Source organism: Cotesia glomerata, linkage group LG2 (assembly GCF_020080835.1).
Source record: "Cotesia glomerata isolate CgM1 linkage group LG2, MPM_Cglom_v2.3, whole genome shotgun sequence".
Taxonomy (NCBI): domain Eukaryota; kingdom Metazoa; phylum Arthropoda; class Insecta; order Hymenoptera; family Braconidae; genus Cotesia; species Cotesia glomerata.
In genome coordinates, this window is record NC_058159.1 from 13,792,303 (window position 1) to 13,805,049 (window position 12,747).

At 28.4% G+C, this 12,747-nt stretch overlaps 2 protein-coding genes across 3 annotated transcripts; one reads left to right on the forward strand and one right to left on the reverse strand.

The window, feature by feature from the left end:
• Window positions 1-307: 307 nt before the first annotated feature.
• LOC123260076 (serine/arginine-rich splicing factor 1B) lies at window positions 308-4,066 on the reverse strand. Its single transcript, XM_044721006.1, has 3 exons — window positions 3,751-4,066; window positions 3,292-3,676; window positions 308-1,346 (listed from the first exon to the last, which is right to left on the reverse strand). Exons 1-3 carry the CDS (start codon window positions 3,918-3,920, stop codon window positions 1,155-1,157), a joined length of 747 nt encoding a protein of 248 aa, XP_044576941.1. The 5' UTR covers window positions 3,921-4,066; the 3' UTR covers window positions 308-1,154.
• A 1,104-nt stretch (window positions 4,067-5,170) lies between these two features.
• On the forward strand, window positions 5,171-12,387 carry LOC123260074 (NAD-dependent protein deacetylase sirtuin-2). Of its 2 annotated transcripts, none has more exons than XM_044721005.1 (6): window positions 5,171-5,401; window positions 6,472-6,738; window positions 8,479-8,835; window positions 11,686-11,881; window positions 11,989-12,181; window positions 12,251-12,387. In XM_044721005.1, exons 1-6 carry the CDS (start codon window positions 5,386-5,388, stop codon window positions 12,320-12,322), a joined length of 1,101 nt encoding a protein of 366 aa, XP_044576940.1. In that variant the 5' UTR covers window positions 5,171-5,385; the 3' UTR covers window positions 12,323-12,387. The 2 variants fall into 2 exon arrangements, with proteins under 2 accessions (XP_044576940.1, XP_044576939.1); XM_044721004.1 differs by lacking the exon at window positions 5,171-5,401 and adding an exon at window positions 5,792-5,825.
• Window positions 12,388-12,747: the final 360 nt, after the last annotated feature.

The window sequence follows — 12,747 nt, forward strand, 5'->3', positions numbered from 1 at the left end:
AATACAATATGATATATTTCAAATTTGTAAATTATTTTTTGTTTACAACCGAAGGAAAGCAAACAGATATCATAATGGTTATTAGTGTCTAATTTTAATACCGAGTTTATTTTTATAAGATTTCAATTTTTTTGTCAAAGCAATAATACAAATATACACCATTAATTAATAAACTAAGAAAATCTGTCGTAATTATTTAAAATGACTCATCTTACGTATAAGAATTACATATTTAATCGGTCTGACAATTAGACACTTACCTAAATCTATACATATATGTTAAATCAAAAAGCTTTGAAATCGACTATTTTTTTTGCTGATATTTTTTATTTATAAACGTCATTAATTAGGTAAGAAAAACAATAAAGAATTATGGTCTGTACAGTATGATTGTAATGAAATTTATATTTTATTTTTAAAATTTAAATACGGCATGATTTACTTGGAATTTATAGCAAATTATTTTCTCAGACTTTTATAGATAATTTATTGTTAAGATTTTTAAATAAAAAATTAGTATGAAGATTTATTTTTGTTTTAAAAATTGTGAATTGGAATGAAAAAGTAAAATTTGCAATGATAGTTTTAAAATAATAATCAGCAAAATAAAAAAAGTTGATGTCAAGGTTTAAAGATCAAATATCGAAGGCTATATATATTCAATGTTAAATGTAGTCAACTATTATATAAAGAAATTTTGTTTCAACCATGAATTGGTCGCTTAAAAAAGACCACATTTATTTGATTTTAGGCATTCAATCATTTTTAAGTATAATTTAATGTTTCATTCTTAATGATCATCTCACTCAGTAAAGTCAACGCGAAGAAATGAGCCCAACGGAATGTTATACTCTAAAGAATGATCTTTTGCAATTTTATAAATTGACTGATTTTTTTTTAATTATTCATTTAGCTTAATTAATACGTCAAGTATGCACGTATATAGATCCATGTTATTGTAATGAAATATTTGTATCGTTATAAAATAGAAAACAAAAAAATCATTTAGAATAAAAAACAAATATTGAATTGGAAAGTCATTTGAATTGGAAAGTCAAGTTAATTGATATTGACATAAAAAAATAGTGAGACGTGACAAAGCAAAGAAATCGTTCAACTTTCGATTATTTTATCATGTGAGACATACGTACACACTAGTCGTACGAACGAGACCTGGAGCGTGATCTTGATCGCGAATAATTGCGTCGTAATGGAGAGTAAGTTGGTGACCCTCGACGACGTGGGCTATAGCTTCGTGAACGACTTCGACCTCTTTCACGATCTTCACTGCGACCACGTTCACCCGTAGCATGATCTTCCTTTACTCTGATGTAAGCAACTTCACCCTATTAAATATATACAAAAATTTCATAAATATTAGATGAAAATGAATTTAGCACATATTTGACAATTTTTTGGGTTTTTGTAAGAATATGAAAAAAAAAAATTGAAATGTAAAAATTTTTAAAAATTAAAAATGCAATTTTTTAAAAATAATTTTTCAGAACAAATTTATTTGTTACGGTAAGTGACCACCTTGTAAACAAAAAAAATGATTTTTTTTTTGCATTTTCTCAATCCTTATACTTTTAAAGATTACCTTCAAAAATTTTTTTCCAAAAATTCGAATTCTAAAATAGTGAAATTCGTGCAAGTGAAGAAACCACTTTTTTTTTTCAAATGGCGGACAGTTAAACTCTAAAACTAACTGACCAATTTGAATGTTTTTGGTCTTGTTTCGTGCCTTGAAATTTTTTGTAAGTTAATCTACCAGATTTTGCCAAAAAAAGTTAATTATAACATTTTTTTTACTAGAGAATAATGGTAAACAAGGGTATTTTTTCAAACATCTACCATTTTTTTTTCTTAAGCAAATTGTAGTAGATTGTCTCGTAAGGGCCCTTTCTTTTGAAGATGCCGTGTTTTTTTTATTGTTCGGTAATCGGAAAAAAAGACCCGGAAAAAGTTTTAAAGTTATGAAAAATTCAAATTATTTCATTAAAATTATTATAAAATAAAAATTATAATATCCACCCCCACAATTTTCATGAAAAACAAGCACCCCCAGAATGATCTCTCCATTATTTGTTACAAAAAAAATATTATTATTATTATAATTTTTATTTCATAATAATTTTAATGAAATAATATGAATTTTTCATAACTTTAAAATTTTTTCCGGGTCTATTTCTTTCGGGATTCTTATTTTTTATATTCACCAATTCTGAAATTATCTGTCTGCCATGAAATAGCATTTTTTTGGCTGTGTTACAGGTCTACTCATAAAATCTCTACTCACAGCCATCAACGACATCTGCACTCAATTACATTTTTATTCAAAATTATCTTCAATCAGTCACAGCTTTGTTCATTTAAATGTTTACTCTGATTCAACTTTATTCAATATTATTTGCCTTCAGGTAGAACTTTAATCAGTTACAACCTTACTCAAATTCAACAGTAGTCAATCACAACTTTGCTCAGTTTCAATTGTATTCATTTTCAAGTATATTCACTGAATTTTTAACTCAGTTCCATCTCTTCTCACAAAGAATCTATTCACTTACATTTGTAATCATTTACAACTGTACTCAGGTTCATCTCTACTCACAAATTTTTACATTATCAATTAACTATAAATTTGTGAGTAGAGATGAACGTGAGTACAGTTGTAAATGATTACAAATGTAAGTGAATAAATTCTTTGTGAATAGAGATGTACCTGAGTTAAAAATTCAGTGAATAGACTTGAAAATGAATACAATTGAAACTGAGCAAAGTTGTAATTGACTACTGTTGAATTTGAGTAAGGCTGTAACTGATTAAAGTTCTACCTGAAGGCAAATAATATTGAATAAAGTTGAATCAGAGTAAACATTTAAATGAATAAAGCTGTGACTGATTGAAGATAATTTTGAATAAAAATGTAATTGAGTGCAGATGTCGTTGATGGCTGTGAGTAGAGATTTTATGAGTAGACCTGTAACACAGCCATTTTTTTGAGGCCTCGACTTTGTCGGCACCTTGTGGATACTTAGTTGTTAAAAAATAAAATAAATAAAAAAATTAAGTATTTTAGTTTTGTATAAGCTTCAAATAAAAGTTTAAAAAAATCATTGTAATATTCAGGGCCTGAAAAAAAAAATTATGTTGCATTTTTTTGACTTCTAAAGTGATTTACCTACTTCAAATAAAATTAAAAAATGATCAAGTGAATGCTAACTTTAATGCCATAAGTTTTAGATATTTATCTTAAAATATTTAATTAAAAATAAAAAATTAAAGGCTTACCTCATGGGATCTGAATCTCGAGTCATCTAATTTTTTAACAGCATACTTCATATCTTCATACCGAAGAAATTCTACAACACCAGTACCATCTTTGTAAACGTCAGCAAAACAAACATCTCCAGCTTCTCGCATGTGGTCTTTCAAATCTTGCCAACTACCAGAAGGAGGTAATCCAGTGACCAGTACTCTATACTGCGACCTACGTGCAGGTGGACCTCGCCCACGAGAATTTCCCATGTCTCCACGACCTCCTCGGCTATTATCTCCACCTCCGCGTCCTCCACGGAAATTATTACTTGGGCCACCCCCTCGAGGGAATTCTACCCTCAACCTGTACCCATCATAATCATAACCGTCTCTGGCATGAACGGCATCCTCAGCATCCCTAAGAACAATTATTATTTAATACCAAAAATTTTTATTTTTTATTTTATTTAAAAAAAATATTTATGATTGTACCTTGGATCATCAAATTCGACGAAGGCAAATGGAGGTCCTCGACGGTTTTTCAAATCAACAAACGTAACTTTGCCAAATTTGTAAAATAAATCTTGGATATCTTTTGTCCTGATGTCTGGTGGCAAATTTCCTACGTAAATTCTACACTCGTTTCTTCCACCGTGAGACATATTGAAAATTATTACTGAGATAACACTCTTTGATTAACAATGTAAATATTTTATGATGGTTGCGTATTGTACTCGTATGCCAATTTACTGTAAATTAAACAAAATGGCAGTTGCCGGTGAACTAGTAATACTTGGTCTGTGAAAAAAAAAATAAAGCCACTGTGAATAAGGGAGGTAACCAAAGAGGTCGCTTTTCGATTAGTTATGTTATGCTTCCATCTAGTGGATGTTATTTTTATTTATTGAAAACTTTACTTACTGTAGTTCTTTCGTATGGTGGGGATTAGGGATGGGCGATGTTAGCAAAAAAAATCGACATCGGACTATCGATTTTCGAAATTTTTCACCATCGAACCATCGATGTTTTGAGAAAACATCGAAACATCGATTGTAGACATCGATGTTGAAAATGCGCGCGAAAATTCGAAAAATTATACTTATTACCAAATTTGGCGTAAAAGAAATAATTTTTAATTATTTTAATTATTATTGCCCTTACACCCTCAAAATTTTGACTAAAATCCAAAAAACCCTAAATAAGGCAAAAAATTGCGAAAAACTGCAGCCACAGCGATGAATAAAATTTTTTGGACCTAGATCAAGCATGATTTTTATATATTTCAATTCACTGAATCTGAATTTGAACGTTAATTAGTCCGTTGAGCCGTCAAAATTTGAAAAAATAGCAAAAAACTAAAAAAAATGACAATAAATCATGAAAAATCGAAATTATCAACATAAAAAAATTTTTTGGATTCAGATTGAGTATGATTAAAATTCAAAAAAATCTCAAAAACCAAAAAAATAGGGAAAATTAAAGTTATAAATAAGAGAAAAAAATCTATTAAACACTGTGTAGGTCATTTAAAGATTAAAAAAATTCGATACAATCAAACGACAGACTGAAATTCGAAAATATGGTTATTTCGTTATTTTTGAATTCTAAGATCATATTCCAGCTATGAAAATGCACTTGCAAGTCATTAACAATTGTGTTTAATAGATTTTTTTCCCATATTTATAACTGTAATTTTTACGATTTTTTTTTGGGTATTTTCAGATTTTTTTTTTAATTTTTAGCGCGCGCTAAAAAATTTCTAGTAGAAATTTATTTCGATGTCGATGGTTCATTATTCTACATCGACCATCGATGTTCCGATTCCAAAAAAAATCGACCAAAAAAATCGATGTTTCCCGGAAAAAACATCGATAGTCGAAACATCGATGTATATCGCCCATCCCTAGTGGGGATCAGAAGTGAGCAGCCCCTGATAGACACTAACATAAAAAACATAAAAATAGAAAAGTATCTACGGCCAACATTGAGTAAATAAATAATAATAATTACAACTGTCAATAAAAATAACAGTCCAGTGTTCGTATTGGTATTGTGAATGATTTTCCGAAATTAGAATTAAATAGAAAGCTAATTAAGTACGCAAGTTCGCTGATAAATTTTTATACAATGGCAACGTCTGAAAGTAATGAAAATAAATTTATACCATGAATAACAATTCGTTATAATTAGGAATTTTTGTTTTTGTATACGTTTTTAACCCCTAAAATGTGAGCCAGATGATTGTTGACATTTTTTTTTCTAATCATTTTGGAATTAAAACATAATACTAAAGTTAGCTGACATTTTTAATTTTTTTTTAATAATTAAATTAGAACAAAAAAATATTTTTAAAAAATTGCTCTTACAGTTTTTAAAGTTTTTTACAGATTAAATTTTTTTTTTATTTTTTTGTAATTATTTTTTCAATTAAAACAAAATTCTAAAAATTTTTAGATTTCGGCTAATAAAACATCTTTCTAGGTTTAAGCTGTCACTTTCTTTAAATTGAATGAATTAAAATCGATGATTTAGAGTTTGTTTATTTTAAATGACACTGAAATTAGCAGGTATTAAAAATTCTTTTAATTTTTATGACAAATCAATTATAATAAAAAAAAAAAAAAATAAAACAAAACATTTTAAGAAATTCGCAGTTATAAATTTATTAAAATTTCTACATGTGAAATTTTTTTTACTTTAATTTAATTGTTATGAAAATCTTAAAAATTAATAGATGTCTGTTAAATTATAACAATTGGCAATTTTTTAATTTTTTTTGAAAAAAAAACTAGGTCTAAAAAATATATAAAAAAAACTGCATGTAAACTGCATTTACATTTTTTTTAAAGCTTTTAATGATTGAATTTATAAAGTGAACTTTTTTTTTGCTGTAATTTATGTGTTGAAAAAATTTTTAATTATCACGTCTCTCAATTTCAATTTCATGTTAAATTTAGAATCATTCATTTCAAATTAAAAAAAAAAAAAAAAAAAACCAAAGAAATATTAAGTCAGAAAATGAAGTCAAGTACATACATAAAAAAAAAAAAACAAAACATGAATTATCTTTTGAAAAAATTGTCATCAATGTACTCTTCGATTTGCAAGATATCCCTGGTCACTCTTATTATTACTATTTGCTGATGTTGATTAGGAGACTATCGACGTTTTCGCCTACTTTTTGTCTAATCTACTATCTATTTTTTTTTTCAGATGATAAATGTCAAAAAACGGATGACAAAACAGAAGATGATGAACAAGAATCTCATCCTTCATCTAGTAAAGATGATGATCTTTCTGGAATCGAAAAAATGTCTAAGTATTTAATGTCCAAGCTGACGCTTAGTGACACTGAAGAAAAAATGGGTGTAAAAGCGAAACAAATCTTACAGGAATTAACTATTCGTGGTATTGTTGATTTTATCAAAGAGAATAAGTGCCGTAATATAATAACAATATCTGGTGCCGGTATATCGACTTGTAAGTAAAAATTATTTTATTATGCCGATTGTTTATTAAGCGATACTAATTTTCATTTACTTTATAATTTTCATATCTCATCTCGACATTAGTGCTAATAGATCACACTCTTAGATTTTTTGTGGCCCAATTCTTCTGAAATTTTACCCTTTTTTATTCTTAATAGTTAAGTAGGTATACAATTATTTTCAAATGAAAATATGATGGTATAACATTAGATATATACCATACCGAGCTTAAGGGGTTATATTGGTTAGAATATTGTCCTGAAGTTTCAAGTCGATCCGAGTAATAGTTTCGGAGATACGCTGTTTTATTGTCACTCAAGACTTTAAACGCGTTTTTCTCAAAACTGTGTTTTCAAAGACGGTCGTCAAGATTTCTCGAGAATTACTCAATCGATCTTGATGAAATTTTAGACAGATCTCCGAGATACAATTTACAAGGACTTGGACGAAAGATTTTTTTTTTTTTTTTAATTGCAGCTGTTAAAAAAAAAATGCCGCGAAATTTTAACCAAATTTTTCATTATTTCGTAAAAACTTCTGCCAAAAATCCAATTTTCATTTTTTTTTCTTCGTCAAAGTTCTAGTTTAAAATCTTAACTAAAGCACGTATTTTTTTTCACTTCAAATGATCCTGCTAGGAGTTCTGCTGTCAACGCGGACGCATCTTTTTTCCAAGGGCTCGCCGGAAATGACGTCACAATGGCAGAGTTTTTAATACTTTTTTTCAAAAATATCAGTAATCCGTTATTAAATATGTATCTTTAAGACAGTAAAAAGTTTGAACTAAATAATTTATTTTTTATATTAAAAAATAGTATATTACAGCCCTAGGGAAGTAAAATAAGAAATGTCTCATATCACAGGTAATTGTTGGCCGAGGCGAAGCCGAGGTCAACAAACATGTGATCTGAGGCTTTCTTATTTACTTCCCGAGGAGTTTATACTATTTTTTTCCCCGACGAAGGCGGAAAGCGGCAACTTCGTTTCGCACAGCGGGGCTAAAGTTGACGCTTTACGCCCGGAGGGGAAAAAAAATTGTTAAAAATAGGCCATTTTTTCCCGGGGGAAACTCATGTAACCCCTTAAAAAATGAAAAGAATTTCTGACTTAATCTTAAAGAATGAAAATTCTGAAATTTACGGAATACGCTGAATGCAACGCCGTCAATATCTTCAATTCCATCTATGTTTATGCAAATTTTTTTTTTTCTGAGTAACTGTTTTCACTTTAATTTGGAAGTGAATTGAATTTTTTCTCTGAACCTTTCTTGAATTATGATGTTGAAATTAACTGACATATGTTATTTTTTTGAATTTTTATAACAATTAAATTATTATGAAAAAATTTTAATGAAGAAATTCCACACTTACTAATTTAAACGAATTACAAGTGCAAATTTTTTTATTTTTTTTTTTTTTTCACATGATTGATTTGTAGTAAAAATAAAAAAAATTGTAAGATGTCTGCTGATTTCAGGATTATCATTATTAATTTCATGTTTTTTTTTCATTTCATATACATGGTTAAAAAATATTAATTATTGATCTCTAAAATTAATGTTACTTTCAAACATCTAGTTTTTTTTATAATTCCTTAGAGTATTTTTAATTGAAGTCATGATGTAAAAATAATTTCGTTAAAGTAATTACTATAATTGAATTACATGTTAGATGAATTTCGAGTAATTGAAAAGAAAAAAAAATGTTATGTTCATTTAAAAATTTCTTTCCAGCTGCTGGAATACCTGATTTTCGTTCGCCCTCAAGTGGACTGTATTATAATTTACAAAAATATAATCTTCCATATCCTCAAGCAATATTTGAAATTGATTTTTTCAAGACAAATCCTGAACCATTTTTTGTATTGGCGAAAGAGTTACTCCCAGAACACCTGAAACCTACATTAAGCCACTACTTTATTAAGCTGTTATCGGATAAAGGATTATTATTGCGACACTATACTCAGAATATTGATACTTTAGAAAGAATTTCTGGGTTGCCTCCTGAAAAGTTGGTTGAAGCCCATGGGACATTCCATTCTGGGCGGTGTCTTGACTGCCGTGCCACTTATGATCTCTCATGGATGAAAAGTAATTTAAACAAACTTAAATAGGGTAAAGGCTCCAAATATTGACCGGTTTAGATAAAAAGAACATAAATACATTATTTGTAGTTTTTTATAGTTTTAACTTACAAACTATAATACTTTTGTTTATAAAATACCTAACAATAAACATTAAATTGTAATAATTAACGTTACAGCCGGTTGCTCCGACTATTGATCATTATGCACTAAATATTGATCGCCTATGTTCCAAATACTGAACAGTAATATCATACTTACTAGACTTATAAATAAATTTTACTTTTAATCTATAATAGTTTCAATATTAGGTAATCTATTCACTGACAAATATGTTAATAATTTCAATATTGTTATTAGTTGTTCTATTGTAACGTCCACGTTTTCAAAATATAATTATCTAATTAGTCCCCGGCTCGAAATTTGCTCGTCGGAGTCCAGGGTCATAAACGGAGATTACATTATCAATAACAAAATATAAACAAAACACTTCATTTTAAATAAATCAAAGAAAAAGGAAACCTCTTTATTGGCCTGATCATGTTAATAAACGATATAAACAATATAAGCAAATTAAACAATATAACCAATGCATTAGAACACTCTTTTCACACATATTCGCGGTTCAAAATCAAGAAACAATATAAGCAATATACACTAATACAATAGAAACTTTCTATCCAAACATACACGACGGTATTCACGGTTCAAACTAAAAAAAAAACGCGGTCTACAAAATACTAACTAGTTTCCCAGTAACACCCCCTTCCCCCTCAGGGCGACTAGCCATCATCCCTGGGGGGTCCTAAACTCTACCCTGAGAGCAAGTGGAGAGTATCCTCCTCGCTCCCACCTACACGGCTTATGATCACCTACCGTAACTCAGCTGAAGGCTTCGGCACGGGGAGTAGCACTTTCATCCGGTCGGTTCACGATACTTACCTGGGTCTAGGTCAGACTCCAGGTAGAGTATCATTCTCTAGAATTACTTGGTGAAGAGTATTCGTCCGAGTAATTCTCCCGAGAAAGAATTGCCTTTCCGTGTCAAAATTTCGGACTTTATCATATTTAAAATTTTTACTTAAAGCGAACGAAATTGGAAATTTATCGCCATCTGTCTGGCGTCATCGAACGAGCATTTAAAAATAATTATTTATTATTTTAATCGTAATTTCCTTCATTTTCTATCCATTCGTCTCGCCAAATTCTAAGTTTTTATTTTTGAAACTCAATTCTTTATTATTTTAATCGTAATTTCCTTCATTTTCTATCCATTCGTTTCGTCAAATTCACAATTCTTTATTATTTTAATCGCAATTTCTTTTATTATATATCCATTCGTTGGTTTTCCATACTAAATTGTCCTCGGGACTTATAAAATCTTTGCTTATCTAAATTATTTCTTACAAAATAATAATCGTCATTTCTTTCATTTTATATCCATTCATCGCTTTCCCATACTAAATCTTGTTCGGAACTTAGAATAATTTTCCCAGTCTTTTAATTTCTTTTACAATTAATTTATTTTGCTCGATTAATTCGCTCGGATTCATAATAATTTCTCACACGCTTAATTTCTTAATTTAATCATACCTTCGGTAACAATAATATAATATTATTAACTAAATAAATACAATAATTAAATAATAATCGCCGCACCAATAACAATAATTGTTTCTATTAATTTTTAAGTAATTAATAAAAATAAACTAAAATACTCAAATACAAAAAGTAAAATCTGGGTCATACTACATTCTGATACAATATTATCTTCAGTACTCATATTTAAATCAATGAACAAAGTCATACTAATATTAGGTACATCGATAATTTACAACACCAATTGTTGAACAGATTATTATTTCAATTGTTAAGCAATATGGTTTTTCTAACAAAAATTATTGATAATTAATCTTCGATACTCAATTGTTTTGACATATACTTAATTATTAATTATAAAGTATTTAATTTCATATAAATTGATCACAAATATCGCGTTACTAAAACCAAAAGGGCGTATCTAAAAATATACGCCCTTTTGGCTTTGCAGAACCAAAAGGGTGTATAAAAAAATTTTTTTTCTCCAATTAACTTGAGAATGTATAAAAGTAAAAATCTGGTTGAGAAACGAAAAAAAATTTTTTTGATTTTAAGAAAAAAAAATTTTAAAGCCAAAAGGGCGTATATGAAAAAATAGTCAAAGTAGCGTCTAAGAACTTCCCAACGTCGAGAAATGAAAAAACGATTTTTGAAAATTGAACTGAAAGTACTATCACAGCCGAATTTTTTGAAATTGTCAATTTATGTTAAGGGAAGTTAAAAATTTAATTTTAATTTTTTTTTTTTAAATTAATTATTATTTAGACTCGGTTTTAACTGCTGTGGTCATATCGCCGACTTTAACAGTTGGGAGTGGTACGTTGGGATCTTTTTGGGTTGTGAAAATCTTAACCTACGCTGGTTTCTAAGACCAGCTTGGAATTCGAACCCACGCTTGGCCGGTAAGTCAGTTATTTTAATTTTTTTCAGTAAATTTTCACAAGATACGGAAGATTGAAAATTTAAAGAAATTGGGATGTGTTAGTGTTTTCAGTCTCACTTTCGAAAATCAATTTTTAGTTAGATATTTTTTTTTTTTATTATAACTACTGCATATATTTATGTGGATGCGCAAATTTTTATTTCAAGTATAATAAAAAATTAATAATTACGTACTGAATATAAAATTAAATTACTAGATTTTTTTAAATCAAATTGTCATGCTGCTTGGTCAATACTTGGTTCCTTTAGCCCATAATTAAAATGAAAAGTATAAGAAAAAATACTTTTTTCTAACAAATAACATTTGTCATTACAGAAAAACTTTATGACGAAACCATACCAAAATGTGATAAATGTTTAGAAGGTGTTGTAAAACCAGATATAATTTTTTTTGGTGAAATGTTACCGGAGCGTTTCTATCATTCAATTAATAATGATTTCCCCAAAGCGGATTTACTTATTATCATGGGATCGAGTTTAGTTGTACAACCATTTGCATCGTTAATTGATAAGTAAGTGAATAATAATTAAAATTCGCAACGCAATGATTTATAATGGGGGTATAGAAACATTAAGCTTTGAAAGTTTTTACATTTTTACTTAAATTAAAATTTTTTAGAGTAAAATCAACATGCCCACGTTTGCTTATTAATAAAGAGAAAGTTAGTGTACAAGATAGACTATCTCGGTTTTTTGGTTTGAACCATGGATTTGTTTTTGATCCCAAGAGTTCAGAATGTGCTCGAGACGTTGCTTGGATTGGAGATTGTGATACGGGCTGCAAATTATTGGCTGAGGAACTTGGCTGGAATGTGAATATAATCAGATATTTTATTAAAATATCTTATTTTCTGTTGACTAATAGAAGTTTCGAATTTTAGGAAGAATTAGAAAAACTCATGGAAAATGATCATCGACGGATAGACGCAGAGAAATCGGAAGAATCGAAATAATTTACTGCGAATCATTGTATTTGAGTTTTTCTTAAAAATATTCAATATAATATATAATTACCTTATTACGAATTACTTAATATTTATATTTTTCTAGAGAGTATAGCATGTTTTTAAACTAACTCTTAATCAATAGTTGATAAATATATTAAGTAGTAGAATTAATTGAAAGTACTGTCAATCCATTTTTTATAAAAAATAGATAATTAAAAATGGTAAGTAGTTTGAACTTGTGCGAAAAATTACATGAGCTAATTTCTTTCAATGTTCTTGTTACAATTTTTTTTTTTAGAATATTTCAACTATATTTTCTTCTTTAAGAGGTCATTCTGGTTCCGGCAATCAAAAAAAAGACAATACTCATAATTTTTTTATACAGAAACTATTATAGATATTAATACAAAATTTATTCAGCTTAACAAATA

Bases quoted from the DNA above. Each gene is read 5' to 3' on its own strand.
- LOC123260076 (XM_044721006.1), bottom strand. From the start codon at position 3,920: ATGTCTCACGGTGGAAGAAACGAGTGTAGAATTTACGTAGGAAATTTG. The intron at 3,677-3,750 runs GTACAATCATAA...AATTGTTCTTAG, and splicing joins GTCGAATTTGATGATCCAAG to GGATGCTGAGGATGCCGTTC. The intron at 1,347-3,291 runs GTAAGCCTTTAA...TATATTTAATAG, and splicing joins CGAGATTCAGATCCCATGAG to GGTGAAGTTGCTTACATCAG.
- LOC123260074 (XM_044721004.1), top strand. The intron at 6,739-8,478 runs GTAAGTAAAAAT...ATTTCTTTCCAG, and splicing joins TGGTGCCGGTATATCGACTT to CTGCTGGAATACCTGATTTT. The intron at 11,882-11,988 runs GTAAGTGAATAA...AAAATTTTTTAG, and splicing joins TTTGCATCGTTAATTGATAA to AGTAAAATCAACATGCCCAC.